The sequence below is a fragment of the Aotus nancymaae genome, unplaced genomic scaffold (genome assembly GCF_030222135.1).
Source record: "Aotus nancymaae isolate 86718 unplaced genomic scaffold, 86718_ANA_hifiasm-v0.15.2.pri h1tg000028l, whole genome shotgun sequence".
NCBI classification, from domain to species: Eukaryota; Metazoa; Chordata; class Mammalia; order Primates; family Aotidae; genus Aotus; species Aotus nancymaae.
This window is the reverse complement of record NW_026988441.1, coordinates 18230314-18256385: the sequence shown is the minus strand read 5'-3', so window position 1 is coordinate 18256385 and position 26072 is coordinate 18230314. Positions and strand designations below refer to the sequence as shown.

Genomic DNA, 26072 nt, shown 5'->3' with positions numbered 1-26072 from the left:
TCCTGATGCTCTGTTGTGGTCCATTCCTACTCCCTCATCCCAGCTCCTGACTACCATTGATCTGATTTTTTTCCCTTAAAGTTCTCCTTTTACCAGAACGGCACCTTTTGTGTCTGGCTTCTTCCCATGATGCTTTTGAAATTCACCCATGTTGTGCTGCAGGATTTAAAAAACTATTGTGTGGCCGGGTGCAGTGGCTCATGCCTGTAATACTAATACTTTGGGAGGCTGAGGTGGGCGGATCACTTGAGTTCAGGAGTTCAAAACCAGCCTGGCCAACATGGTGAAACCCCTTCTCTACTAAAAATATAAAATAATTAGTAGGGCATGGTGGCGGGCACCTGTAATCCCTGCTACGAGGGGGCTGAGGCCAGAGAATCGCTTGAACCCAGAAGGCAGAGGTTGCAGTGAGCTGAGATCGTGCCACTGCACTCCAGCCTGGGTGACCCAGCGAGACTCTGTCTCAAAAACAAAACAAAAATAACGATTGTGAAAATTTTCAAACATACAAAACCCGAATAGAATAAATCTCCATGTGCCTGGCACCAAATTTCAACAATTATCAACTCATGGCCAATCTTACTGTATCTATATCCCACCTCCTCAATTAAGTGGTAGCAAATCTCAGATATTTCATCTATAAGCATTTTGGTGTGTTTCTCTAAAAATTAAGATTTTTACTGTTGTTGTTAATGATTGATAACACCATTATCCCATTTAAAATTTTTATTTTCTGGGAAGGCTTTTTGGAGCCTGGGCCCCCCGGTGGCTCACACCTGTAATCTCAACACTTTGAGAGGCTAAGGCGGGAGAATCGCTTGAGCCCAGGAGTTCAAGACCAGCGTGGGCAATATAGCAAGACATAGTCTCAAGAAAAAAGAAAAAAAAAGACAGCTTTTGGCAAAACTACTTCCCAGTAGATGGTGGTACTTCTATCGCAGCGCATTAGGGGCACATAATGCCTGGGACTCCCGGATTCCAAGCGAGGCCCCGACGCCAGCAGGCACCTCTGTGGCTCTGGGACCTCAGTGCATTCACCTTAAGGCCACGCTTCCGCATCGGATCCCAATAAGGGGGCGGGGCTATCTCGTCAGCGTAAGTGTTACGCGTGCGCAGACAGATGCGCCCGCTCGGCTGCCGTAGTTCACGTTTCCACCTGGTCACCCGGCGGCTATGGCGGCCGTTCCGAAGCCGGTGCTGCTGGGACTTCGAGATGCGCCGGTGCACGGCAGCCCCACAGGGCCAGGCGCCTGGACTGCTAACAAGCTGGGCGGCATTCCGGTGAGAGTGGGCGCCGGAGCCGGGGTCGGTGGGTGCTGGTGAAGGGTGCAGAGGGAGTGGGCGAGGTCCCGGGGAGAGTCGGGGTCTGAGCGCCTCCTCTGCCCTCAGGATGCTCTGCCTACCGTGGCTGCGCCCAGGCCCGTGTGTCAGCGCTGTGGGGAGCGGCTCGCCCTTGTCGTGCAGGTGTACTGCCCGCTGGAAGGCTCACCGTTTCACCGGCTGCTGCACGTGTTCGCGTGCGCCTGCCCCGGCTGTAGCACCCGCGGTGCGCGCAGGTAGGTGGGGAAGGCATGGAGCTGCTCCCGGGGCGTCCTTTCCAGCGGGATGGGGCTGGCCGGCGGGCTGGAGTCTGGGTGCAGCTCTCACGGCCCTTTGTCTTCACCCCGAAGCTGGAAGGTGTTCCGCTCCCAGTGCCTGCAGGTGCCAGAGAGACAGGCTCAAGACGCTCAGGTAAAGCGGTTGTGATTGGCATGTTACTGTTTTCCTGTCATTTGAAGATATTTTTCAGAATATAGTTTGGGACAAACTTTGAAGCCGTGTTCTTTGAAGTACATTGGAATGTTTTTGCTGGTTTGTAGAATCGTAAAACTTAGTTTTCTTAAGGCTTTGGTAAGGGTTGTTTATTTGTTTTTTGCTTTTTTTGAGACAGAGTCTCACTCTGTTGCCCAGGCTGGAGTGCAGTGGCATGATCTCGGCTCCCTGCAACCTCCGCCTTCCAGATTCAAGCAGTTCTCCTGCCTCAGCCTCCTGAGTATCTGGGATTACAGGCACGAGCCACTATGCCCGGCTTTTTTTTATATTTTTAGTAGAGACGGGGTTTCACCATGTTGGTCAGGCTGGTCTCGAACTCCTGACCTTGTGATCCACCCGCCCGCCTAGGCCTCCCAAAGTGCTGGGATTACAGGAATGAACCACTGTGCCCAGCCGAGGACTTTTGTTTTATTTCGTTTTTTCCTTCTATTTTACTTTATTTTTATTTTCTAACTCCTGGGCCTGGCATGGTGACTCATGCCTGTGATTCCCAGCATTTTTTTGAGAGGCTGAGGTGGGAAGATTACTTGAGCTCAGAAGTTGGAGACCAGGCCGGGTACCTTGGCCATGCCTGTAATCCCAGCACTTTGGGAGCCTGAGGCGGGCAGATCACCTGAGGTCAGGTGTTCAAGACCAGCCTGGCCAATATGGCAAAACCCTGTCTCTATTAAAAATAAAAACAAAAAATTAGTCGGGCAAGGTGGCAGGTCCCACCTACTAGGGAGGCTGAGGGAGGAGAATTGCTTGAACCCGGGAGGCGGAGATTGCAGTGAGCCAAGATCATGCCACTGCACTCCAGCTTGGGCAACAGAGTCAGACTTCATCTCAAAAACAAAGACAAAAGAGAAGTTGGAGACCAGTCTGGGCAAGACATCATCTCTATAAAAAGTAAAAAATTAGCCGGGCATGGTGGCTGTGCAACTGTAGTGCCAGCTACTCAGGAGGCTGAGGTGAGAGCATTGTTTGAGTCCAGAAGGTCGAGGCTGCAGTGAGCTACAGTTGTGCTACTGCACTTCAGCCTGGGTGACAGAGCCAGACCCTGTCTCCAAAAAAAAAGTGGGATAGAGACTTCCTCCTGGATTGCTTCAACATTTTTTAACTATAAATTGACAGTTTATAATAATGTATAAATTTATACATTAGAGGTATAAAGTGATGCTTATGATCATGAATATGATGTGGAATAATTAAGCCAGTTAATTCATCCGTTGCCTCAAATACTTAACATTTTGTGAGAACATTTGAAATTTCCTCTTGCAATTCTGAGATATACAATACTCTGTTATTAACTATATCCATGCTGTGCAATAGAATTTTTTCAAACCCACATTCCTCCTGTATAACTGATGTTTTGTATTCTTTTACCATCATCTCCTTATTGCCACCGTGCCCTGCTAATTTTTTTGTATTTTTAGTAGAGATGTGGTTTCACCATGTTGGCCAGCCTGATCTCGAACCCTTGACCTCATGTGATCCATCCGCCTCAGCCTCACAAAGTGCTGGGATTGCAGGCATGAAGTTGCAGTGAGTTGAAATCGCGCCACTGCACTCTCCGCCTTCCGACTTCAAGCTATTCTCCTGCCTCAGCCTCCTTAGTAGCTGGGATTACAGGCACCTGCCACCATGCCTGGCTAATTTTTTGTTTTTGTTTTTTTTTCAATAGAGACAGGGTTTCGCCATGTTGGCCAGGCTGGTCTCGAACTCCTGACCTTAGGTGATCCGCCCACCTCGACATGCACCACCATGCCTGGCTTTTACGCTGAGGCAGACTTAACACAGGAGTGAGGTTTTTCACTAAGTGGATAGGCTGAAGGAAGAGGCTCCAGGATTGCCCTCTAGAATCACACCTCAGAACTGACTGTGAAGGAGCTGCTATGCCACTTCTCCTGCAGTCAGGAAGCCTAGGTGTGATCTGGTGAACTAGAAGCTGTCCTTGCCACAGAACTGTTGGCTCCAAAGCCTTGTTCTGTCTGTGTCTGCAGACTGGCTGCCTTTTGCTTCATGCCCTTTCTACTTCACTCTGTCTCAATTTCATGTCTCTCTCTAGTGGTCCTGATTAGTAGACCCCTAATCATATCTGAAACCCTGGCTGCTAAGGATTCTGGGAAATGTAGTTCTTTCTTTTCAGTTCCTGTAATACATGAAGCAGAACAGAAAGATACTGGAACAGATGGTTGAAGAAACCACATACTATATCTGTCACACTGGCCCTGAAAAGGAAAGACAAGTATTTTAAGTTGCCTCTGACATGCTTTTGAGTACATAGGGTCTAGAAAGTTGGACTGGAGTGTGCCAGAGGGGAAGGGGCTGGTGTGAAGGCTCCATCTGGAAGGCACAGGGAAGGGTGGCTGGAGCTGAAGGAATAGAATAAACCTCCCAAGTGTGCTTGGACCTCATTTACTGGATATTTTTCCAGAAACAGGAAAACAGCCTTGCAGCTGAGGACTGGTGTGAAGGTGCAGATGACTGGGGAAGTGACACTGAGGAGCTGCCTTCACCGCAGCTTACCTTGGATTTTGGAAATGATGCCAACAGTGCCAAAGACGTAGACTGGACTGCTCAGCTGCAAGACCTCCACCTGCAGGATGCTGTCCTGGGTGCTGCCCCTCCTGCGCCTCCTGGGGAGCAGATGGCCTTGCCTCCTGGGATGCCACCATTCCTGCCCTACTACATCTGTGTTGCAGACGAGGATGATTACAGGGACTTTGTCAACCTGGATCATGCCCACAGCCTTCTGAGGGACTATCAGCAGAGAGAAGGAATTGCCATGGATCAGTTGCTTTCCCAAAGGTGAGGATGTGTGCTGCTGAGGTTGAGAGGTGACCTGATTGGGAAGCAGCCACAGTAGTTACCCTTCAGTTTCACCCCAGGACCTGGGGAAACATTCAGGCAGAACTTGTATGTAGGACCTTTTCGTTTCACTTCCTTATCAGCCAACTTGAATTAGCTTGAAAACACTGCTCTATTTATAATTATCGTTAAGAAAGTGAACAAAGATGAAGAAACAGAAGTTAGAGATGGCAAGTATTTATAGAAGTTGCGTTCACTGACTCTTGAACTTTTTATTTCTAAAATGCCCTTACAGCAGAGACAAGTAAGTTAGAAAACTGCCATTTGATCTAAGACTGGAGCGAAAACATGGAAAAAGGAAAAGAAAAATGCCATTTATTTATTGACTCTTGGCTGTGGCTCTAGAACTGGCCCAGGACCTCAGAGATGCTTTCAGATCTTCAGTTACCTCCTGTAAAGTGAGAGTGATGGTGATATCTCTGTTCTCTGTCTCATCACATGATTTTGAGTCGAGCGAGATAGTAGATCTTGAAAGGCTTTATAAACCAAAACTCTCTAAAGAAGTAAGAATGATCATTTTTGCTTATTGATTGATTGATTGAAAGAGACAGGGTCTCACTTAGTCACCCAGGCTAGAGTGTAGTGGTGTGATCACAGCTCACAGCAGCCTCGAACTCCTGGATTCAGGCAGTCTGCCTCAGCTTCCCAAGTAGCTGGGAGTACAGGTGCATACCACCATGCCTGACCAATTACAGATTTTTTGTGTATGAGTTTCACTCTTGTTGCCCAGGCTGGAGTTCAATGGCATGATCTCAGCTCACTGTAACCTCTGATTCCTGGCTTTAAGTGATTCTCCTGCCTCAGCCTCCTGAGTAGCTGGGATTATAGACATGCACCACCATACCTGGCTAATTTTTGTATTTTTAGTACAGATGGGTTTCACTGTGTTGGTCAGGCTGGTCTCAAACTCCTGACCTTGGGTGATCCACCTGCCTTGGCCTCCTAAAATGCTGGTATTACAGGTGTGAGCCACTGCACCTGGCCCTACTATTTTTTACTTTTTAAAATTTTTATGTGTTTACTTATTTTTGGTGGCTTCCTTCAGACTAGAGTTTTGTTTGTTTGTTTGTTTTAAAGATGGGATCTTGCTTTGTTGCCTAGGCTGGAGTGATATGGTGTGGTATGGCCATGGCTTTTTTTTTTTTTTTGAAACAGTCTCGCTCTGTTGCCCAGACTGGAGTGCAGTGGCACTCAGCCCACTGCAACTTCTGCCTTGCAGGGTTAAGCAATTCTCATGCCTCAGCCTACCAAGTAGTTGGGACCACAGGTGTGCTTCACTGCACCCAGCTAATTTTTGTATTTTCTTTTTAGCAGGGATCGGCTTTTGGCATATTGGCCAGGCTGTTCTTGAACTCCTGGCCCCAAATGATATGTCTACCTCAGTCTCCCAAAGTACTGGGATGACAGATGTGAGCCACCATGCCCAGCCTGCTCATGGCTTACTGAAGCCTCGAACTCCTGGCCTCAAGGGATTCTCTGGCCTCAGCTTCCCCAGTAGCTGGGACTACAGGTGTGTGCCACCAAACTCAGCTAATTAAATTTTTTTTTTTTCTTGAAACAGAGTCTCACTTTGTCGCCCAGGCTGAAGTGCCATGGCGTGATATTGCTCACTACAACCTCCACCTCCCAGGTTCAAGTGATCCTCCTGCCTCAGCCTCCCAAGTAGCTGGGATTACAGGCACCCGCCACCACACCCAGCTAATTTTGCTAATTTTTCTATTTTTAGTAGAGATGGGGTTTCACCATGTTGGCCAGGCTGGTCTTGAACTCCTGACCTCAAGTGACCCACCGTCCTTGGCCTCCCAAAGTGCTGGGATCACAGGCAGGAGCCCCCGCACCCAGCCAAAATTTCTTTCTTTTCTTTTTTTTTTGAGACAGAGTCTCGTTCTTTTGCCAGACTGGATTGCAGTGGCATGATCTCGGCTCACCGCAACCTCCGCCTTCCACACTCCACTGATCCTCTCACCTCAGCCTTCCAAGTAGCTGGGACTACAGGCATGCACCACCATACCCAGCTAACTTTTGTATTTTTATTAGAGACGGGGTTTTCACCATATTGGCCAGGATAGTCCTAATCTTTTGACCTCGTGGTCCACCTGCCTCAGCCTCCCAAAGTGCTGGGATTACAGGCGTGAGCCACCGTGTCCAGCCATCAAAAATATTTTTTTAATAGAGCTGAGGTCTTGCTATGTTGCTCAGGCTGGACTTGAACTCCTAGTCTCAAGCGATCTTCCTGCCATGGCCTTCCAAAGTGTTGAGATTACAGGTGTGAGCCACTGTGCCCTGTGACTTTTTAAATTATAAATAATTACCCAAGAGTTGAAAATGGCTTGGGATAAGGGTGGGACAGGGGACTACAGAACTACAAATACACAATTTAAATGTTAAAAATATTTACTTGACAGTTTTTGGCTGGGTGCGGTGGCTCACGCATATAATCCCACCACTTTGGGGAGGCCAAGACGGTTGGATCACTTGAGTTCAGGAGTTGGAGACCAGCCTGGCCAACATGGCAAAACCCCGTCTTTACTAAAAGTAAAAAAATTAGTTGGGGCCGGGCGCGGTGGCTCGCGCCTGTAATCCCAGCACTTTGGGAGGCCGAGGCGGGTGGATCACGAGGTCAAGCGAACGAGACCATCATAGTCAACACGGTGAAACCCCGTCTCTACTAAAAATACAAAAAATTAGCGGGGCATGGTGGCGCGTACCTGTAATCCCAGCTACTCAGGAGGCTGAGGCAGGAGAATTGCCTGAACCCAGGAGGCGGAGGTTGCGGTGAGCCGAGATCGCGCCATTGCACTCCAGCCTGGGTAACAAGAGCGAAACTCTGTCTCAAAAAAAAAATTAGTTGGGTGTGTTGGTGCACGCTTGTAATCCTAGCTACGCGAGAGGCTGAGGCAGGAGAATTGCTTGCACCTGGGAAGCGGAGGTTGCAGTGTGCCAAGATCCCCCCAGACCCTCTCAAAAAAAAAAATTTTTTTTTACTTTGTAGTTTTATAGTTTTTTACTTTGATGGTTTTTTTTTTTTTTTCTTTTTGAGACAGGGCTTCACGCTGTCACCCAGGCTGCAGTACTCATGGCTCACCACAGCCTCACCTCTGGAGTAGCTGAGACCACAGGTGCATGCCACCACAGCCACCTAATTTTTGTATTTTTTGGTAGAGACAAGGTTCTGCCATGTTGCCCAGAATGGTTTTGAACTCCTGAGCTCAAGTGCTCCGCCTGCCTTGGCCTCCCAAAGTGCTGGGATTACAGGCATGAGGCCACTGCGCCGGCCTGATAATTTTTTTTGTTTTTGAGACAGAGTTTCACTCTTGTTGCCCAGACTGGAGTGCAGTGGCACGATCCTGGCTCACTGCAATCTCCGCCTCTCAGGTTCAAGTGATTCTCCTGCCTCGGCCTCCCAAGTAGCTGGGATTACAAGTTCCCGCTACCATGCCCTGCTAATTTTTTGTATTTTTATTAGAAATGGGGTTTCACGATGTTGGCCAGACTGGTCTCAAACTCCTAACCTCCAGTGATCCACCTGCCTCGGTCTCTTAAAGTGCTGGCATGACTCCTAAAGTACAGACATGACTGATAAGAGTTTTTAAAAAGAAAATTATCTCGTTTCATCTTGCAAATGTAATTTTCTTGCTTGTAATTTTCTGAATATAGACATTCAAAAATGTTTTCTGCTTCTGTTTTTAGCCTTTCTAATGATAGTGATGAAAAATATGAGAAGACTATAATTAAAAGTGGAGATCAGACGTTTTACAAATTCATGAAGCGAATTGCTGCTTGTCAGGAGCAGATTTTGAGGTAAAAAAAGGCATAGTTCCTTTTATTGTGTTCCTTGATTATAAAGGTAATACATGTTAGTTTGGAAAACATAGAAAAATATGAGAAAACCAAAACCTACCTTATTTTCTAAGCCAAGAGAGAACCTAATACCAGCTTTATAGTATGTGTAGGAGGATTCAGTAAGGTAAAGCGCACTCATTTGTCTGACAAATACTTACGGAGTCTATTCTGCATGCTAGGTGCTGCTCTGTGTAGGTGCTACAGATATAGCAGGAAATGGCATAGACGAAGTCTATGTTGTCATAGCCTTTATTATTATTGTTTATTTATTTATTTATTTTCTTTGAGAAGGAGTTGTGCTCTGTCGCCCAGGCTGGAGAGTAGTGCAGTCTTGGCTCACTGCAACCTCTGCCTCCTGGCAAACAATTCTCCTGCCTCAGCCTCCCGAGTAGTTGGGATTACATGTGCTCACCACCATGCTCGGCTAATTTTTTTTTGTATTTTAGTAGAGATGGAGTTTCACCATGTTGGCCACACTGATCTCGAACTGCTGGCCTCAAGTGATCCGCTCACCTCAGCCTCCCAAAGTGCTGAGATTACAGGCGTGAGTCGCCACGCCTGGCCTTAATTTTTTTTTTTCCTGACATAGTCTTGCTCTGTTGCCCAAGCTGGAGTGCAGTGGTGTGATCAGTCATAGTTCAATGCACCTTTGACCTCCTGGGCTCTTTTGTGGTTTTTTTTTTTTTCAGAAATGGTATTTCACTATATTGGCCAGGCTGGTTCCAAACTTCTGGGCTCAAGCCATTCATCTGCCTTGGCCTCCCAGAGTTTGTTCTAGGATTACAGGCATGACCCATTGTGCCTGGCCTATTATTACTATTTTTAAAAAATCTTTTTTAGAGATAGGATCTTATTCTGTTGCCCAGGCTGGAGTACAGTGGCGTGATCATTGCTCACTGTAACCTTACCTCCTGGGCTCAAGTGATCCTCCCAAGTAGTTAGAACTACAGGTGTGTGCCACCATGTGTGGCTAATTTTTTTAAAAATGTATTTTGTAGAGATGGTGTCTTACCTTGTTGCCCAGTCTGGTCTCAAGCTTCTGGCCTCAAGTGATCCTCCTGCCACAGCCTTCCAAAGTGCTGAGATTACCAGCATAAGCCATGACCCCCAGCCTATATACTTATTTTTATTTTTTAATTTATTTTTGGTTTTTTTGAGACAGAGTCTCTCTCTGTTGCCGTAAAATATAGTAATGTGTCCACAAAAAATTTTCCTTTTTTGGAAACGGAATCTGTCTCTGTCGCCCAGGCTGGAATGCAGTGGCACAATCTCGGCTCACTGCAACCTCCATCTTCTGAGTCCAAGCAATTCTGCCTCACTCTCCTCAGTAGCTGGTACTACAGACATGTGCCACCATGCCCGGCTAAGTTTTGTATTTTTAGAAGAGGCAAGGTATCAGCATGTTGGCCAGGATGGTCTTGAACTACTGACCTCCGATGATCCACCCACTTTGGCCTCCCAAAGTGTTAGGATTACAGGCATGAGCCTCTGTGCCTGGCCTAAGAATTTTCAGTTAATATTGTGTCTGGGCTGGGCTCGGTGGCTCACACCTATAATCCTGGTACTTTGGGAGGTTGAGGCAGGTGAATCACAGGATCGAGAGATCAAGACCATCCTGGCCAACATGGTGAAACCCCATCTCTACTAAAAATACAAAAATTACTGGGCATGATGGCGGACGCCTGTAGTCCCAGCTACTTGGGAGGGTGAGGCAGGAGAATCGCTTGAACCCGGAAGGCGGAGGTTGCAGTGAGCTAAGATTGCACCACTGCCCTCCAGCCTGGCAACAGAATGAGACTCTGTCTCAAAAAAAAAAAATTGTGTCTGGAAGAAAGCACACAGGAGGAGAGTTTGCACCTTCTAATGTGGAGGATGGTGGATCCAGCTATGGCTGAAGAACTGGATGTGGGGGCAAGGTGGTGTAGGAATCAGAGATTGCCTCTCAGAAGCAGCATTCGTTTGTTCCATGATGAGTCAGAGCAATGACTGGAAAGTTAAGGACAGTTTCGCCTTCATTAGAGTAGAATCTTTCTCAACATACAGCAATTTACAGTGTCTCAGAGGAAAAAGCAAAGCCCAGGTATTCTAATAAAGATTGCATCTGGCTGGCCACGATGCCTCACGCCTGTAATCCCAGCACTTTGGGAGGCCAAGGTGGGCGGTTCATGAGGTCAAGAGATTGAGACCATCCTGGCCAACATGGTGAAACCCTGTCACTACTAAAAATACAAAAATTAGCTGGGTGTGGTAGCACACGCCTGTAGTTCCAGCTACTTGGGAAGCTGAGATAGGAGAGTCACTTGAACCCAGGAGGTGGAGGTTGCAGTGAGCCGAGATCGCACCACTGCACTCCAGCTTGGCGACAGAGCAAGACTCCCTCTCTAGAAAAAAAAAAAAAAAAAAAAAGATTGCATCCAGTCCCAGAAGAACTATCTCCTTACCCCAATTTCCTTTTTTTTTTTTTTTTTTTTTTTTTTTAGAGAGAGAGAGAATAGGAAGGAGAAAAAAGGAAGAGAAAGAGAGAGAGAGAATGGGGAGGAGGGAGAAGGAAAAGAAAGAGGGAGAGAGAATGGGAGTATTGCTTTCTTGCCCAGGCTAGAATGCAATTTAGTAATGGGTATTGAAAACCTCTTTTATACTGATAATTATACTTAATGATGTAATCAGGAAGGAGTAAGGGAAGAAGATAACAAACAAACAGCCAACCAATATTTAATTTAAACCTATGAAATGCTATGCGATTACTGAGGAGTGATTTACTTCCAATTATATAGTCACCTTTGGAATAGGTGTGAGGTGGTAATGTATGTTTTGTGTATTTGAAGTGGAGAGTACTATAAATATTTATTAAGTTTACTTGTTCCGGGTCTGAGTTCAAGTTCTGAATATCCTTGTTAATTTTCTATCTCGTTGATCTATAGAATCGTTAGCTCTTCTTGTTGCATTGATCCTTTTGCCATTATGTAATGTCATTCCTCGCCTCTTTTGATCTTTGTTGCTTTAAAGTCTACTTTATCAGAGGTGAGAATTGCATCTGCTGCTTTTTGTTTATTAGTTTATTTTTACTCTCTGTTCAATTGGTAAATCTTCCTCCTTCTCTCTGAGTCTTTGTGTATTGTTTCATGTAAGATGGGCCCGGATGCAGCATACCGATGGGTTTTGGCTTTTTATCCAATTAAAATATATGTAAGTTTAATACCAGCATTTGATACTAGCTGGCTGTTTTGCCCATTAGTTGATGTGAATTTTTTATTGTGTTAAAGTTCTTTGCTTTTTGATATATTTTTGGAAAGGCTGATATTGGTTGTTCCTTTATATGTATAGTGCTTCTTTCAGAAGCTCTTGTAAAGCAGGCCTGGTGGTGGTGAACTCTCTAAGTACTTGTTTGTTCGCAAAAGATTTAATTTTTCCTTCGCACATAAAGCTTAGTTTGGCTGGATAGGAAATTCTGGGTTGAAAGTTCTTTTCTTTAAGGATGTTAAATATTGGTCCCCACTCTTTTCTGGCTTGTAGGGTTTCTGCTGAGAGATCTGCTGTAAGTCTGATAGGTTTCCCTTTATGGGTAACCTGAACTTTCTCTCTAGCTGCCCTTAGTATTTTCTCCTTCATTTCAACCCTAATAAATCTGGCAATTATGTGCCTTGGGGTTGGTCTTCTTGAAGAATATCTTTGTGGTGTTCTCTGTATTACCTGGAGTTGAATATTACCCTGCCTTGCCAGGTTGGGAAAATTTTCCTGAATGATATCCTGAAGAGTATTTTCCAACTTGGATTCATTCTCTTCATCACATTCAGGTACACCTATCAAACGTAAATTAGGTCTTTTCACATAGTCCCATATTTCCTGGAGACTTTGCTCATTCCTTTTCATCCTTTTTTCCGCATTCTTGTCTTCTCGTTTCATTTCACTGAGCTGGTCCTCGACTTCTGATATCCTTCCTTCCGCTTGATCAATTCGACTGTTTAAACTTGTGCATGCTTCGCGAAGTTCTCGTGTTGTGTTTTTCAGCTCCATCAATTCACTTATATTCTTCTCTAAATTGTCCATTCTCATTAACATTTCGTTAAACCTTTTTTCAAGGTTCTTAGTTTCTTTGCATTGGGTTAGAATAAGTTCTTTTAATTCACAGAAGTTTCTTATCACCCACGTTTGGAAACCTGCTTCTGTTATTGGAATACCGGTGTAATCTATTAAGCCTTGTTCCATTACTGATGAGGAATTGCAATCCCCTGTAGAGGGAGAGGCATTCTGATTTTGAGTATTCTCTACCTTTTTACGCTGGTTTCTTCCCTTCATTATATATTTGTCCGTCTGTCGTCTTTATAATTACCGACTTTCTAACTGGGTCTCTGACGTCCAACTTGTTGATTCCCTGCGCCGAAATCTGAGCAATCCACTGAGCCGGCCAAAAGAGCGGTGTTAAGATTGATGGTGCTTTTCTGCCCGGGGAATATCCGGACTCTGCACCAAGAACTGGCGTGCTAAGGCACCAGCAAAACCGCCACGCCGGCCACAAGAGTCGCCCTGGCGACCCGTGGTGCTCCTCCACTGGGAATCTCGTGGTCCGTGAGCAACTAATATTCGTCTGAAAGTGTGGCGTCCTCTCGTTCTTTGAGCTTTCACTGGGAGGTACGTGCCCGAGCTGCTAATCATCAGCCATCTTGGATCTCTCTCCCCAATTTCCTTTTTTACTACCTACAGAAATGAAGAGGAAATGGATAATACTCTTAGAGAGGGGAAAAACAGATCTCAGATATGAGATGGACAGGAAATCAATGAGAACCTCTGCAGATATTTCAGAACAAATAGATGGTCTAAACTGAGATGGTCCCTTTAGGCGTGAGCTAGATGAAAAGCAGCATGCCACCTAGGTAATCATACGGTGGTAAGAATAGTTAAGGAAATGAAGAGAACATACAAAAACCTCAAGAACCAAGTCTGTCAGGCGTGGTGGCTCACACCTGTAATCCCGGCACTTTGGGAGGCTGAGGGTGAGTTGATCACGAGGTCAGGAGATCGAGACCATTCTAGCCAACATGGGAAACCCCGTCTCTACTAAAAGTACAAAAATTTGCTGGACTTGGTGGCAGGCACCTGTAGTCCCATCTACTCAGGAGGCTGAAGCAGGAGAATCGCTTGTACCCGGGAGGTGGAGGTTGCAGTGAGCCGATATGGCGCCACTGCACTCGAGTCTGGGCGACAGAGACTCTGTCTCAAAATAAAAAAAAAAAGAAAGAAAGAAAATATAATCCAAGGGGATCATCAGTCCTAGTAGATGCTTCAAAATGTATAAGAACTTCATAAGACAATGAATTCAATAAAACAAGAGCTCAAAGGTGAGAAAATAAAGTAAGTATATATGAATTGGAAAACCAAGCCCCATGACATTACGTATGAAATACATATAGAATATAAGGAACATAATAGACTTGGCTAAAGATGGAAGTACTGACATAGAGGAAAGACTTGAGCTAATCCAGTGAATGCGTAAGAAAAAGAAAACGTTCACAGAAAAGATGGTGTCTTTGTAGGATTGACAAATATATTTACTATGAGGAGAATTGGTATCTAAAATAGAGAAGCTAATAGATGGATCAGAAACAATATTCAGAGGCCGGGCACGGTGGCTCACGCCTATAATCCCAGCACTTTGGGAGGCCGAGGCGGGTGGATCACGAGGTCAAGAGATCAAGACCATCCTGGTCAACAAGGTGAAACCCCTTCTCTACTAAAAATAAAAAATTAGCTGGGCATGGTGGCACACGTCTGTAGTCCCAGCTACTCGGGAGGCTGAGGCAGGAGAATTGCTTGAACCCAGGAGGCGGAGGTTGCGGTGAGCCGAGATCGCGCCATAGCACTGCAGCCTGGGTAACAAGAGCGAAACTCCGTCTCAAAAAAAAAAAAAAAAAAAGAAACGATATTCAGAGATATAACTGGGAATTTCTCCTTAATGAAATAAGAACTAAATATGCAAATACTAAAGTACAGTGAATATAGGAATGGTTGGCACTTAGCCTGGTGATGGTTTTAAAGATATTGTCAATCTTTTTTTTTTGAGACGGAGTTTCGCTCTTGTTACCCAGGCTGGAGTGCAATGGCGCGATCTTGGCTCACCGCAACCTCCGCCTCCTGGGTTCAGGCAATTCTCCTGCCTCAGCCTCCTGAGTAGCTGTGATTACAGGCACGCGCCACCATGCCCAGCTAATTTTTTGTATTTTTAGTAGAGATGGGGTTTCTCCATGTTGACCAGGATGGTCTCAATCTCTTGACCTCGTGATCCACCCGCCTTGGCCTCCCAAAGTGCTGGGATTATAGGCGTGAGCCACCGCACCCGGCCTTGGTCTGGTTTTATTCACTTAGCATACTTCAAGATTCATTCTTGTCACATGTAGCAATAGTTCATTCCTTTTTACTGCTGTGTCATATTCCATTGTATGGAAATACTGCTATTTATACATTTACCAGTTGATGGAAATTTGGGTTATTTCCAGTGTTTGGCTATTATAAATAAAGCTGCTGTGAACATTTGTTTACATCTCTTTGTAAGACATCTTTTTATTTTGTTGGGTTAGATACCTAGGAATAGAATGGTTGTATTATATGGTATGTGCATGTTTAGCTTGTCAAAAAACAGGCAAACTGTTTTCCAAAGTGGTTATGCCATTTCTAGTACCACTAGCAGTTTTTAAGAATTCTACTTCTTGGTGACCTCCCAGGATCAGGGGACCCAAGTTGCCTAAGTAGGGGTGAACCAGCCCAAGTCGGAAATGGAGCAGGTACAAACTCCCGTGCTGATCAGTAATGGGATCGCGCCTGTGAATAGCCACTGCACTCCAGCCTGGGCAACATAGTGAGACCCTGTCTCTAATAAAAATAAAAATAAATTAAAAAAATTAAAAAGAGGCTGGTGCAGTGGCTCACGCTTGTAATCCTAGCACTTTGGAAGGTCGAGGTGGGCAGATCACAAGGTCAGGAGTTCAAGACCAGCCTGGCCAGGGTGGCAAAACCCCGTCTCTACTAAAAGTATAAATATTGGCTAGATGTGGTTGTGCGCACCTGTAGTCCCAGCTACTCGGGCGGCTGAGGCAGAAGAATCGCTTGAACCCAGGAGGCAGAGGTTGCAGTGAGCCGAGATTGTGCCACTGCACTCCAGCCTGAGCAACGGAGTGAGACTCCATCTCAAAAAGAAAAAAAGAATTACACTTCCTGCATATCTTTGCTAATGCTTTGGATGTTCAGTTTTTAATTTTAGCCATTTAAGAAGGTGTGTGGCTTTAATTTGCATTTCCTCAAATGGCAAATGATGTTGAGCATCTTTTCAAGTGGTTGTTTTCCATCTCTGTATAATCTTGGATAAAGTGTCATTCAGATCTCTTGCCATGTTGTTTATCTTTGTGTTACTGAGTTATAGGAATTCTTCATATGGTCAAGAGTACAAGTCCTTTTTCAGATATATGTATTTCAAACATTTTCCCTCTCTGTAGCTTGCCTTTCCATTTTGGTAACACTATCTTTTGAAAAGAAGTTTTTAATCTATTTTTTTAATTTAATTTTTTTTGCTTAAGTTCAACCTAAACCATAACTGTTAGGTTGAACTTGATCAAAATTTAAAACCATCTGTCAGAATCTGTTTCTGACAGATGGTTTTAAATTATGATCAAGTTCAACCTAACAGTTATGGTTTTTTTAAACATAGAATATACAGTCCCTTTAATGTAATCATTGATATTTTTGGGTTAATTTTTTTTTTTTTTAAGACAGAGTCTCACTCTGTCACCCAGGCTGGAGTGCAGTGGCATGATCTCGGCTCACTGCAACCTCTGCCTTCCAGGTTCAGTGATTCTCCTTCCTCAGTGTCCTGAGCATCTGGGTTTACAGGTGCACACCACCACGCCTGGCTAATTTTTTTGTATTTTTAGTGGAGACGCATTTCACCGTATTGGCCAGGCTGGTCTCCCATTTCTGACCTCAGGTGATCAGCCTGCCTCTGCCTCCCCAAATGCTGGGATTACAGGTGTGAGCAAGCACACCCTGACATGTTGGGTTAATTTTGTCATTCTGTTATTGTTTTTTCCTCCATTTTTTTTTTTTTTTCTTTTTAAGAGATGGTGATCTCACTATGTTACCTAGGCTGGTCTTGAACTCCTGGACTCAGGGTTATAGGCATCTGTCACCACAGCTAACTTTCCATTTGATGGGGTTTTATGTGTCTCTGTTCCTTTTATTTAACCTGCTTGTCAGTGACTTGAGTAATTTTAGTTTACTATTTTGTTCCTTTTCTTGTCTTTTATTTTTAACTCTTTATGTTGCTTTTTTTTTTTTTTTTTTTTGAGACAGAGTTTCACTCTTGTTACCCAGGCTGGAGTGCAATGGTGCGATCTTGGCTCACCGCAACCTCCGTCTCCTGGGTTCAGGCAATTCTCCTGCCTCAGCCTCCTGAGTATCTGGGATTACAGGCACGCGCCACCATGCCCAGCTAATTTTTTGTATTTTTAGTAGAGACGGGGTTTCACCATGTTGACCAGGATGGTCTCGATCTCTTGACCTCGTGATCCACCCGCCTCGGCCTCCCAAAGTGCTGGGATTACAGGCGTGAGCCACCGCGCCCGGCCTTTTTTTTTTTTTTAAAGAGATTGGGTCTTGTTCTGTTGCCCAGGCTGGAGTGCAGTGGTACAGTCATGGCTCACTGCAGCCTCATACTCCTGAGCTCGAATGATCCTTCTGCCACACCCTCCAGAGTAGCTGGGACCACAGGCATGCACGACTATGTCTGGCTAATTTTTGTATTATTATTATTTTGAGACAGACTCTGGCTCTGTCACTCAGGCTGAAATGCAGTGGAGCAATCTTGGCTCACTGCAACCTCTGTCTTACAGGTATAGGTGATTCTGCAGCCTCAGCCTCCCTTGCAGCTGGAATTAGGCACCTGCAACCACGCCCGGCTAATTTTTATAGTTTTAGTAGAGATGGGATTTCACCATGTTGGCCAGGCTGATCTCAAACTTTTGACCTTAGGTGATTCACCTACCTCGGCCTCCCAAAGTGTTGGGATTACAGGCGTGAGCCACTGCTCTGCCAACTTTTTTTTTTTTTGCAGGCACACACCTGAGGTCCCAGAACTCAGGAGGCTGAGACAGGAGGATCGTTTGAGCCCGGGAAGTTGAGTCTGCAGTGAGGTCTGATTGCACCACTGCACTCCAGCCTGGGCAACTGGGCAACAGAGTGAGACCTTATAAAAAATTTTTTTTTTGCTGGGCGCAGTGTCTCACACCTATAATCCCAGCACTTTGGGAGGCCGAGGCAGGCGGATCACCTGATGTCGGGAGTTGGAGACCAGCTTGACCAACATGGAGAAACCCTGTCTCTACTAAAAATACAAAAATTAGCCAGGTATGGTGGCATATGCCTGTAATCCCAGCTACTCGGGAGGCTGAGGCGGGAGAATTGCTTGAACCCGGGAGGCAGAGGTTGCAGTGAGCCGAGATTGCGCCAATGCACTCCAGCCTGGCAACAGAGCGAGACTCCGTCAAACAAACAAATAAATAAATAAATCTATCTTTTAAAATAATTCTCCACCTATTTACCCTTTTGAAGTTCTGCATTTCTTCATGCAGTTTTTTTCTGTCCTTTCTCTTCAGTCTTTTTTTTGTTTTTTTGTTTTTGCTTTTGTTTTTTTTTTGAGATGGAGTTTCGCTCTTGTTACCCAGGCTGGAGTGCAATGGTGCGATCTCGGCTCACCACAACCTCCGCCTCCTGGGTTCAGGCAATTCTCCTGCCTCAGCCTCCTGAGCAGCTGGGATTACAGGCGCACGCCACCATGCCCAGCTAATTTTCTGTATTTTGAGTAAAGACAGGGTTTCACCATGTGAACCAGGATGGTCTTGATATCTTGACCTCGTGAGCCACCGTGCCCGGCTTCTCTTCAGTCTTGAAGAACTTCTTTGTATACTTTTTGTAATGCAGGTTTGCTAGAGTTTCTCAGGTTTTTGTCTGTCTAAATATTTCATATTTCTTTTGAATGAAAGTTTTCATTGGATATCAAACATTTTATTTTTTTCCTTTCAGCACTGAAAAGACTTTATTCCATTTATTCTCGCTTTTCTTCTTCTTATTTTTTTTTAATCTTTTTTTTTTAAGACTATTCAAGTGCAGTTGTGAGAAGGGGGGAAAGAGTAGAACAAGGAGTTCAATCTGTAACTGACTGTGAACAATCGAGATAACTCACTACCTTTGGACCAGCCTCGCCTTTCTTATTTCTATTAGAAATTACTTGTAGCCACGGTGGCTCATGCGTGATTCCAGCACTTTGGGATCATGAGGTCAAGAGTTTGAGACCAGCCTGACCAACATGATGAAACTCCATCTCTACTAAAAATACAAAAATTAGCCCAGTGTGGTAGCACGCATCTGTAATCCCAGCTACTTGGGAGGCAGAGGCAGGAGAATCACTTGAACCCAGGAGATGGAGGTTGCAGTAAGCTGAGATTGTGCCACTGTACTCCAACCTGGGTGAGAGAGTGAGACTCCATTTCAAAAAAAAAAAAAATGAGAGAAATTACTTGTAATTCAGGCTCATGCCTGTAATCTGAGAACTTTGGGAGGCCGAAGCAGGTGGATCACCTTAGGTCCGGAGTTCAAGACCAACCTGACCAACATGTGAAACCCCATCTTTACTAAAAATACAAAAAATTAGCCGGATGTGGTGGTGCATGCCTGTAGTCCCAGCAACTGGGGAGGCTGAGGCTGGAGAATTGCTTGGACCCAGGAGGCGGAGGTTGCAGTGAGCTGAGATCATGCCATTGCACTCTAGCCTGGGCGACAAGAATGAAACTCCATCTCAAAACAAAAAGAAAGAAAGAAATTAGTTGTAATTCTTGCTCTTTTGTTTGTAAAGTGTCTCTTTTTTTCTTCTTGGCTTTCAAGAGTTTGACTATTATGTGCCTGCATGTGTGTTCATTTATCCTGCTTGAGATTTTCTGAGCTTTTTGGATTTGTGGGATGTCTTTTCATTAATTTTGCAAACATTTTGGCTATTATTATTTGAAATATTTATTCTCTTTCCTTGCTCTAGGAGTCCACTTATTTGTATGTTAGACTGTTTGAAATTATACCATAGTTCTTAAATGTTCTTTTTCCCCCTTTTTGTTTAATTTTAGATAATTTGTATTTACCTTTTTTGAAATTCACAGATTTAAAAAAATTGTGTTGTCCATCCTGCTGTTAATTTTTTCTTTTTCTTTTATTTTATTATAAAATAGAGGTGAGATCTCACCATGTTGCCCAGGCTGGTCTCAAACTTGGCCTCCTGAAGTACTGGGATTCCAGGCAAGAGCTCCCTGTGCCCAGCCATCTGCTGTTAATTTTTGAATGAAGTTCTTTATTTCTGATACAGCATTTTTCATTTCTAGCATTTGTTTTTGTTTGTTTCCATTTCTGTGCTAAATTTTTGATCTGTTTATACCTGTTTACCTTTTCTACTAGGTTCTTTTACATATTTATTATTGGTATTTTAACGTTTTTGTCTGATAAATTTATCATCTTGTCCGTGGGTCTCTTTTTTTTTTTTTTTTTTTTTGAGACAGAGTCTCACTCTGTCGCCCAGGCTGGAGTACAGTGGCGTGATCTTGGTTTGCTGCAATCTTTGCCGCCTGGGTTCAAGCGATTCTCCTGCCTCAGCCTCCTGAGTAGCTGACATTACAGGTGCCTGCCACCATGGCCAGCTAATTTTTCTATTTTTAGTAGAGATGGGGTTTCTTGGCCAGGCTGGTCTTGAACTCCTGACTTTGTGATCCACCCACCTTGCCCTCTCAAAGTGCTGGGATTACAGGCATGAGCCATCACTCCCAGCCTTATTACTATTTTATTTTTTTGACACAGAGTCTTGCTCTTGTTGCCCAGGCTGGAGTGCAGTGGCGCAATCTCTGCTCACTGTAACGTCTGCCTCCCTGGTTCAAGCAATTCTCCTGCCCCAGCCTCCCAAGTAGCTGGGATTATAGACTCCCACCACCATGCCTGGCTAATTTTGTATGTTTATTAGAGATGGGGTTTCACCATGTTGGTCAGGCTGATCTCGAACTGAACTTGTGATCTGCCCACCTCGGCCTCCCAAAGTGCTGGGATTACAGGCATGAGCCATTGTGCCCGGCTTAACTTTTTTTATGGGTTAAATTTTCCTGCTTCTTTGCATGTTTGTAACTTTTAAAATTATTTACCAGAAATTGTATATTGAAGAACAGTAAGTAATATTGAAGTGAGCTGGATGTGGTACCTCACACCTGTAATCACAGCACTTTAGGAGGCTGAGGTGGGAGGATCACTTGTGGCCAAGAGTTTGATACCAGCCTGGGCAATATAGCAAGACCCTGTCTCTACAAAATTATTTTTTTAAAAAACCTAGCTGGGTATGGTGATGCACATCTGTGGTGCCAGCTACTCAGGAGGCTGAGGTAGGAGGATTGCTTGAGCTCAGGGGGTCAAGGCTGCTATGAGCTGTGATTGTGCCACTGCACTCCAGCCTGGGCAACAGAAAAAGGCCCTATCTAAAAAAAAAAAAAAAAATCCTAAAAACTGAAGTGAATGTTTTTTCCCTCTAAGGCAGCAGTCCCCAACCTTTTTGGCACCAGGGACTGGTTTCATGGAAGGCAGTGTTTTCACAGACCAAGGTAGGGGATGTGTGGGATGGTTTTGGGATGAAACTGTTCACCTCAGATCATCAGTCACTAGATTCTCATAATGAGATCCCTCGCATGTACAGTTCACGTTAGGGTTTGCACTCCTATGAGAATCTAATGCTGCTGATGTGACAGGAGGCAGAGATCAGGTGGTAATGCTCGCTCGCCCATTGCTCACCTCCTGCTGTGTGGCCCTGTTCGTAACAGGGTACCGACCAGTACTGGTCCATGGTCTGGGGATCCATGGCCTGGGGGTGGGGACTTCTGTTCTAAGGCATGCCCCTTCCTCTGTAAGGCCAGTAATGTGGAGGGCTGATTCCATTTAATCTGCAGTGGAGCTGGGTGTGGACTTCATTGCAAGTTTAGCTAGATTCAGTTGAACATTGGCTTTAGTGCCTTTGAGACTTTGAATCAAACACTGACAAGATTTTCAGGTATCTTGCTATGCTTTACTGCCATGGTGCTAGGTTTTTGGGCCTCTGCAGGATTTCTGCAAGAAACAAAGAAATGTTGCAAAGCATAGCCTTAGATGCTGGATTGTAACTTGTGTGGCTCTGATTCGGGGTTCTTTGTTTCCTTGTCCCAGGTATTCATGGAGTGGAGAGCCACTGTTTTTGACCTGCCCTACATCAGAAGTCACCGAGCTCCCTGCCTGCAGCCATTGTGGAGGCCAGAGGATATTTGAGTTTCAGCTTATGCCAGCGCTGGTCAGCATGCTCAAGAGTGCTAATTTAGGTGAGAAGCCCTTTATTAATTTGAGTTTGTGGATTTCTGGCATTATTTTAAAATAAATTAAAAACTTTTTGTTTAGTTATAAAATGTCAGCAAATTATAGAAAATTTGGGAGTGAAAAAATTATTTTAAGAAATTTAGGCCGGGTACGGTGGCTAACACCTATAATCCCAGCACTTTGGGAGGCTGAGGTGGGTGGATCACGAGGTCAGGAGATCAATACCAAACTGGCCAACATGGTGAAACCCCATCTCTATTAAAATACAAAAAATTAGCCTCGCATGGTGACACTTGCCCATTGTCCCAACTACTTGGGAGGTTGAGGCGAGGGTATCGCTTGAACCTGGAATGCAGAGATTGCAGTGAGACAAGATCGAACCACTGTACTGCCTGGCAACAGAGTAAGACTCTGTCTCAAAAAACAAAACAAAACAAAACAAAACTGGTTGGACTGTAAATTTCGTTTTTGTTTGTTTGAGATGAAGTCTCTCTCTCTCACCCAGGCTGGAGTTCAGTGGCACGTTCTCAGCTCACTGCAACGTCTGCCTCCCAGGTTCTAGCAATTCTCCTGCCTCAGCCTCCCAAGTAGCTGGGATTACAGATGCCTGCCAACACACTCAGCTAGTTGTTATATTTTTAGTAGCGATGGGGTTTCACCATGTTGGCGAGGCTGGAATTTTTGTATTTTTTGTAGAGACAGGGTTTTGCCATGTTGCCCAGGCTGGTCTCAAACTCCTGGACTCAAGCGATCCTCCCGTCTTGGCCTCCCAAAGTGATTACAAGCATGAACCGTGCCTGGTGAGAAGTTACAACTATTATCAATGTTAATAACCATTATTCCAATCATCATTTTTGACATAAAGACAGATAGCAAATTAGATGTCCGTATGGATGGCTAGAAGAAAATAATTCTCCTAAAATAGGAAAATTGACTAACATAGTAATTAAAAGTCTTAGAATAAATTTTTGTACAAATTAACAGAGGAATGTTAAGTGTAAGTGAAGCAGTTGCTGGACTGGTAATAGGGTTCTTTAAAGTTGCTTCTCTTATTAACAGAAAATTACATTCTTTTATGTTTCAGTTTTAGATAGTATGCATCTGGCTCCTTACCATAGTAGACAAGGAAATTTATACCCTACTCCTACGTTGAAATATTTCAGTATTTATTTTTTTTGAGACGGAGTTTGGCCTAGGTTGGAGTGCAATGGCGTGATCTTGGCTCACTGCAACCCCTCCCTCCCAGGTTAAAGAGATTCTCCTGCCTCAGCCTCCTGAGTAGCTGGCATTACAGGTGCCCATCACCACATCCAGCTAATTTTTTGTATTTTTAGTAGAGATGGGTTTCCGTGTGTTGGCCAGGCTGGTCTCAAACTCCTGACCTCAGGTAGTCCACCTGCCTTGGCCTCCCAAAATGCTGGGATTACAGCCATGAGCCACCGCATCCAGCCTCTGTATCTTTTTTTTTTTTGAGACGGAGCCTCACCCTGTCACTCAGGCCAGATAGAGTGCATTGGCACTGTCTTGGCTCACGGCAACCTCCATCTCCCTAGTTCAAGTGATCCTACCTTAGCCTCTGAGTAGCTGGGATTACAGGCGCCCGCCACCACGCCCTGCTAATTTTGTATGTTTAGTAGAGACAGCATTTCACCATGTTGGCCAGGCTGGTCTCAAACTCCTGACCTCAGGTGATCGACCTGCCTTGGCCTCCCAAAGTGCTGGGATTACAGGCATGAGCCACTGTGCCCAGCCTCATTTTTACATTATCAAGATTTACAAGTCTGTATGCTGCTATCATAATTATCACAGCTGTTTGGATAGCCTTAGTTCTGTGTACAAATGGATTCAGTGTTCATCACCACTCTTACGATGAGCTTTTTTATTCCTGAATTATTTTTATTCTTTTTGCAATATCTGGATTTTATCAAGTAATAGCCTTAAGGAGGGCTCAGAGGTGTCTTGCTTCAGATTGTTCATGGTAATGTGCGTTCATGTTTTAGAGGCAACCCGTGTATACATTTTTTAAATCCTACTTTCTCTTTTCAGACCTCGTAGACCCCTGTGTTGTCTTCTGACAGTGAAAGCCCTGCCAGCCCTTTGCCCTGGTGCCTCCTGTCATCTCCCAGTGGTTCTCTCTTACTGGGAAGTATATTTTTCTGGAAGGGCTTATGGGCATTCTAGACTCAGATTTTTCACTCACATAGAGATGTGTTTTGGATGGAATGTAGCTTTGTAGCGGTCTGAGGGTGGCCTGATTTTTCCCCTTCTTTGTAACTGACATTTCTGCCACGATACTGTTGGCAGTGGCAAATCTGTAGGGGTCTGCAGCAACGTCAGTTCTTGCCCACTAAGAAGAAAGAATTTGACTGAGGCACATAAGGCAGAGGAGAGACCAAAGCAAATTTTAGAGCAGGAGTGAAAACTTTCGTTTTAGAGCAGGAGTGAAAGAAAGTAAAGTACACTTGGAAGATGGTCAAGTAGGCAGCTTGAGAGCTTCAAGTGACCATTTGACCTTTGACTTGGAGTTTTATACTTCTGAGTCTTGTGTTACTTCTCGTGTTTCTTCCCTTGAGTGGGCTGTCCACTTGCTTAGTGGCCTGCCAGCCCTTGGGAGAGGCCACATGTACAAGTGCAGTTACTGGAGTTGGACGCATGCTCACTGCTCACTTGAGGTGCTTTGCCCTTCCCAGTCAAATGCTCCTAGAGGAAGGTCATATACCTTCCTCCATTGTTTGTTTGTTTGTTTGTTTGTTTGTTTGTTTAGACAGAGTCTTGCTCTGTTGCTCAGGCTGGAGTGCAGTGGCATGATCTCTTCTCACTGCAATCTCTGCCTTCCAGGTTGAAGCACTTGTCCTGTCTCAGACTCCCAAGCAGCTGGGACTACAGGTGCCGGCCACCACACCCAGCTTATTTTTTGTATTTTTAGTAGAGACAGGGTTTCACCATATTGTCCAGGCTGGTCTTGAACTCCTGACCTCAGGTGATCCGCCATCCTCGGCCTTCCAAAGTGCTGAGATTACAGGTATGAGCCTCTGTGTTGTGCCCAGCCAACGCACACATTTTTAAACAATGTATTTCTCCTTTGCTGCTGCAAGTCATTATCTATGTCATCCTCTTGATTCTTGCATTTCTGTTCTAATATCAGGAGTTATTGCTTATGTTTTTGTGGTAGCATTTTATATGGCTTTATTCATTGATCATTTTCTATAAACTCTTAGGGTTTATTTTATATTTTTTTGCCTGAATCCTTATCCTTTCTTGGCAATAGTGTGTTCCATGATATATATATATTTCTCTTTTCTTTTTCTTTTTTTTTTTTAAGATAGGGTCTCACTATGTCACCCTGGCCAGAGTACAGTGGTGCACTCATAGCTCATTGCAGCCTCGATCTCCTGGGCTCAAGCAATCTTCCTGCATTAGCATCCTGAGTAGCTGGGACTACAGGTGTGCACCACTACGCCTGGTGAATTTTTGTTTTTGCTTAGTAAAGTCTCACTATTGTTGCCCCGGCTATATATATATTTATATATATGTATTCTTTTTTGTTTTTAACTACATTTTTTTTTTTTTTTGTAGAGACAGGGGTCTCACTATGTTGCCTATGCTGGGTTCAAGCTGTCCTCCCCCATTGGCCTCTCAAAGTGCTGGAATCACAGGCATGAGCCACTGCACCTAGTCAAAAGCTATGTGATATAGTTTAATATAGATTTTCAACATCAGATAGTCTAGACAGTTGTAATGAAGACATGTTGAAATTTTTGTTTATTTTTAAAGTATATTTTTCTGCCACTTTAAATTAACTCTGCTTTTTGTTATCAATGTTCAGTTATACAAGATAGACTATGATTTTGTTACAGCTGAAAGCAGTAAGCACTGTTTTTGCTTTACCTAATTATTTTTTCAGTTTATAAGGTAAAATCACTCCTTTTAGTAACATCAGTCTCATAACTCTTTTTGCTGGAAGCCTGAATATGTTGTATTTTTCAGGTCTTTCTGTGGAATTTGGAACAATTCTAGTTTATACATGTGAGAAGAGTTGCTGGCCCCAAAATCATCAGACCCCCATCGAAGAATTTTGTATTATACAAGAAGACCCAGATGAATTATTGTTTAAGTAGAGCATTTCCTTTTATTAATGTAAATTAAAACTAATTTTTATGTCCAAA

The 26072-nt window shown here is 44.4% G+C and overlaps 1 protein-coding gene across 1 annotated transcript; it reads left to right on the top strand.

The window, feature by feature from the left end:
- The first annotated feature begins 1173 nt into the window (after nt 1-1173).
- On the top strand, nt 1174-26072 carry PDCD2L (programmed cell death 2 like). Its single transcript, XM_064382129.1, has 7 exons — nt 1174-1281; nt 1390-1556; nt 1671-1731; nt 4229-4602; nt 8353-8463; nt 21763-21911; nt 25894-26072. The coding sequence occupies exons 1-7, from the start codon at nt 1174-1176 to the stop codon at nt 26022-26024; spliced, it is 1101 nt and encodes a 366-aa protein (XP_064238199.1). The 3' UTR covers nt 26025-26072.

Bases quoted from the DNA above. Each gene is read 5' to 3' on its own strand.
- PDCD2L (XM_064382129.1), top strand. From the start codon at position 1,174: ATGGCGGCCGTTCCGAAGCCGGTGCTGCTGGGACTTCGAGATGCGCCG. The intron at 1,557-1,670 runs GTAGGTGGGGAA...TTCACCCCGAAG, and splicing joins AGCACCCGCGGTGCGCGCAG to CTGGAAGGTGTTCCGCTCCC. The intron at 21,912-25,893 runs GTGAGAAGCCCT...TGTATTTTTCAG, and splicing joins GCTCAAGAGTGCTAATTTAG to GTCTTTCTGTGGAATTTGGA.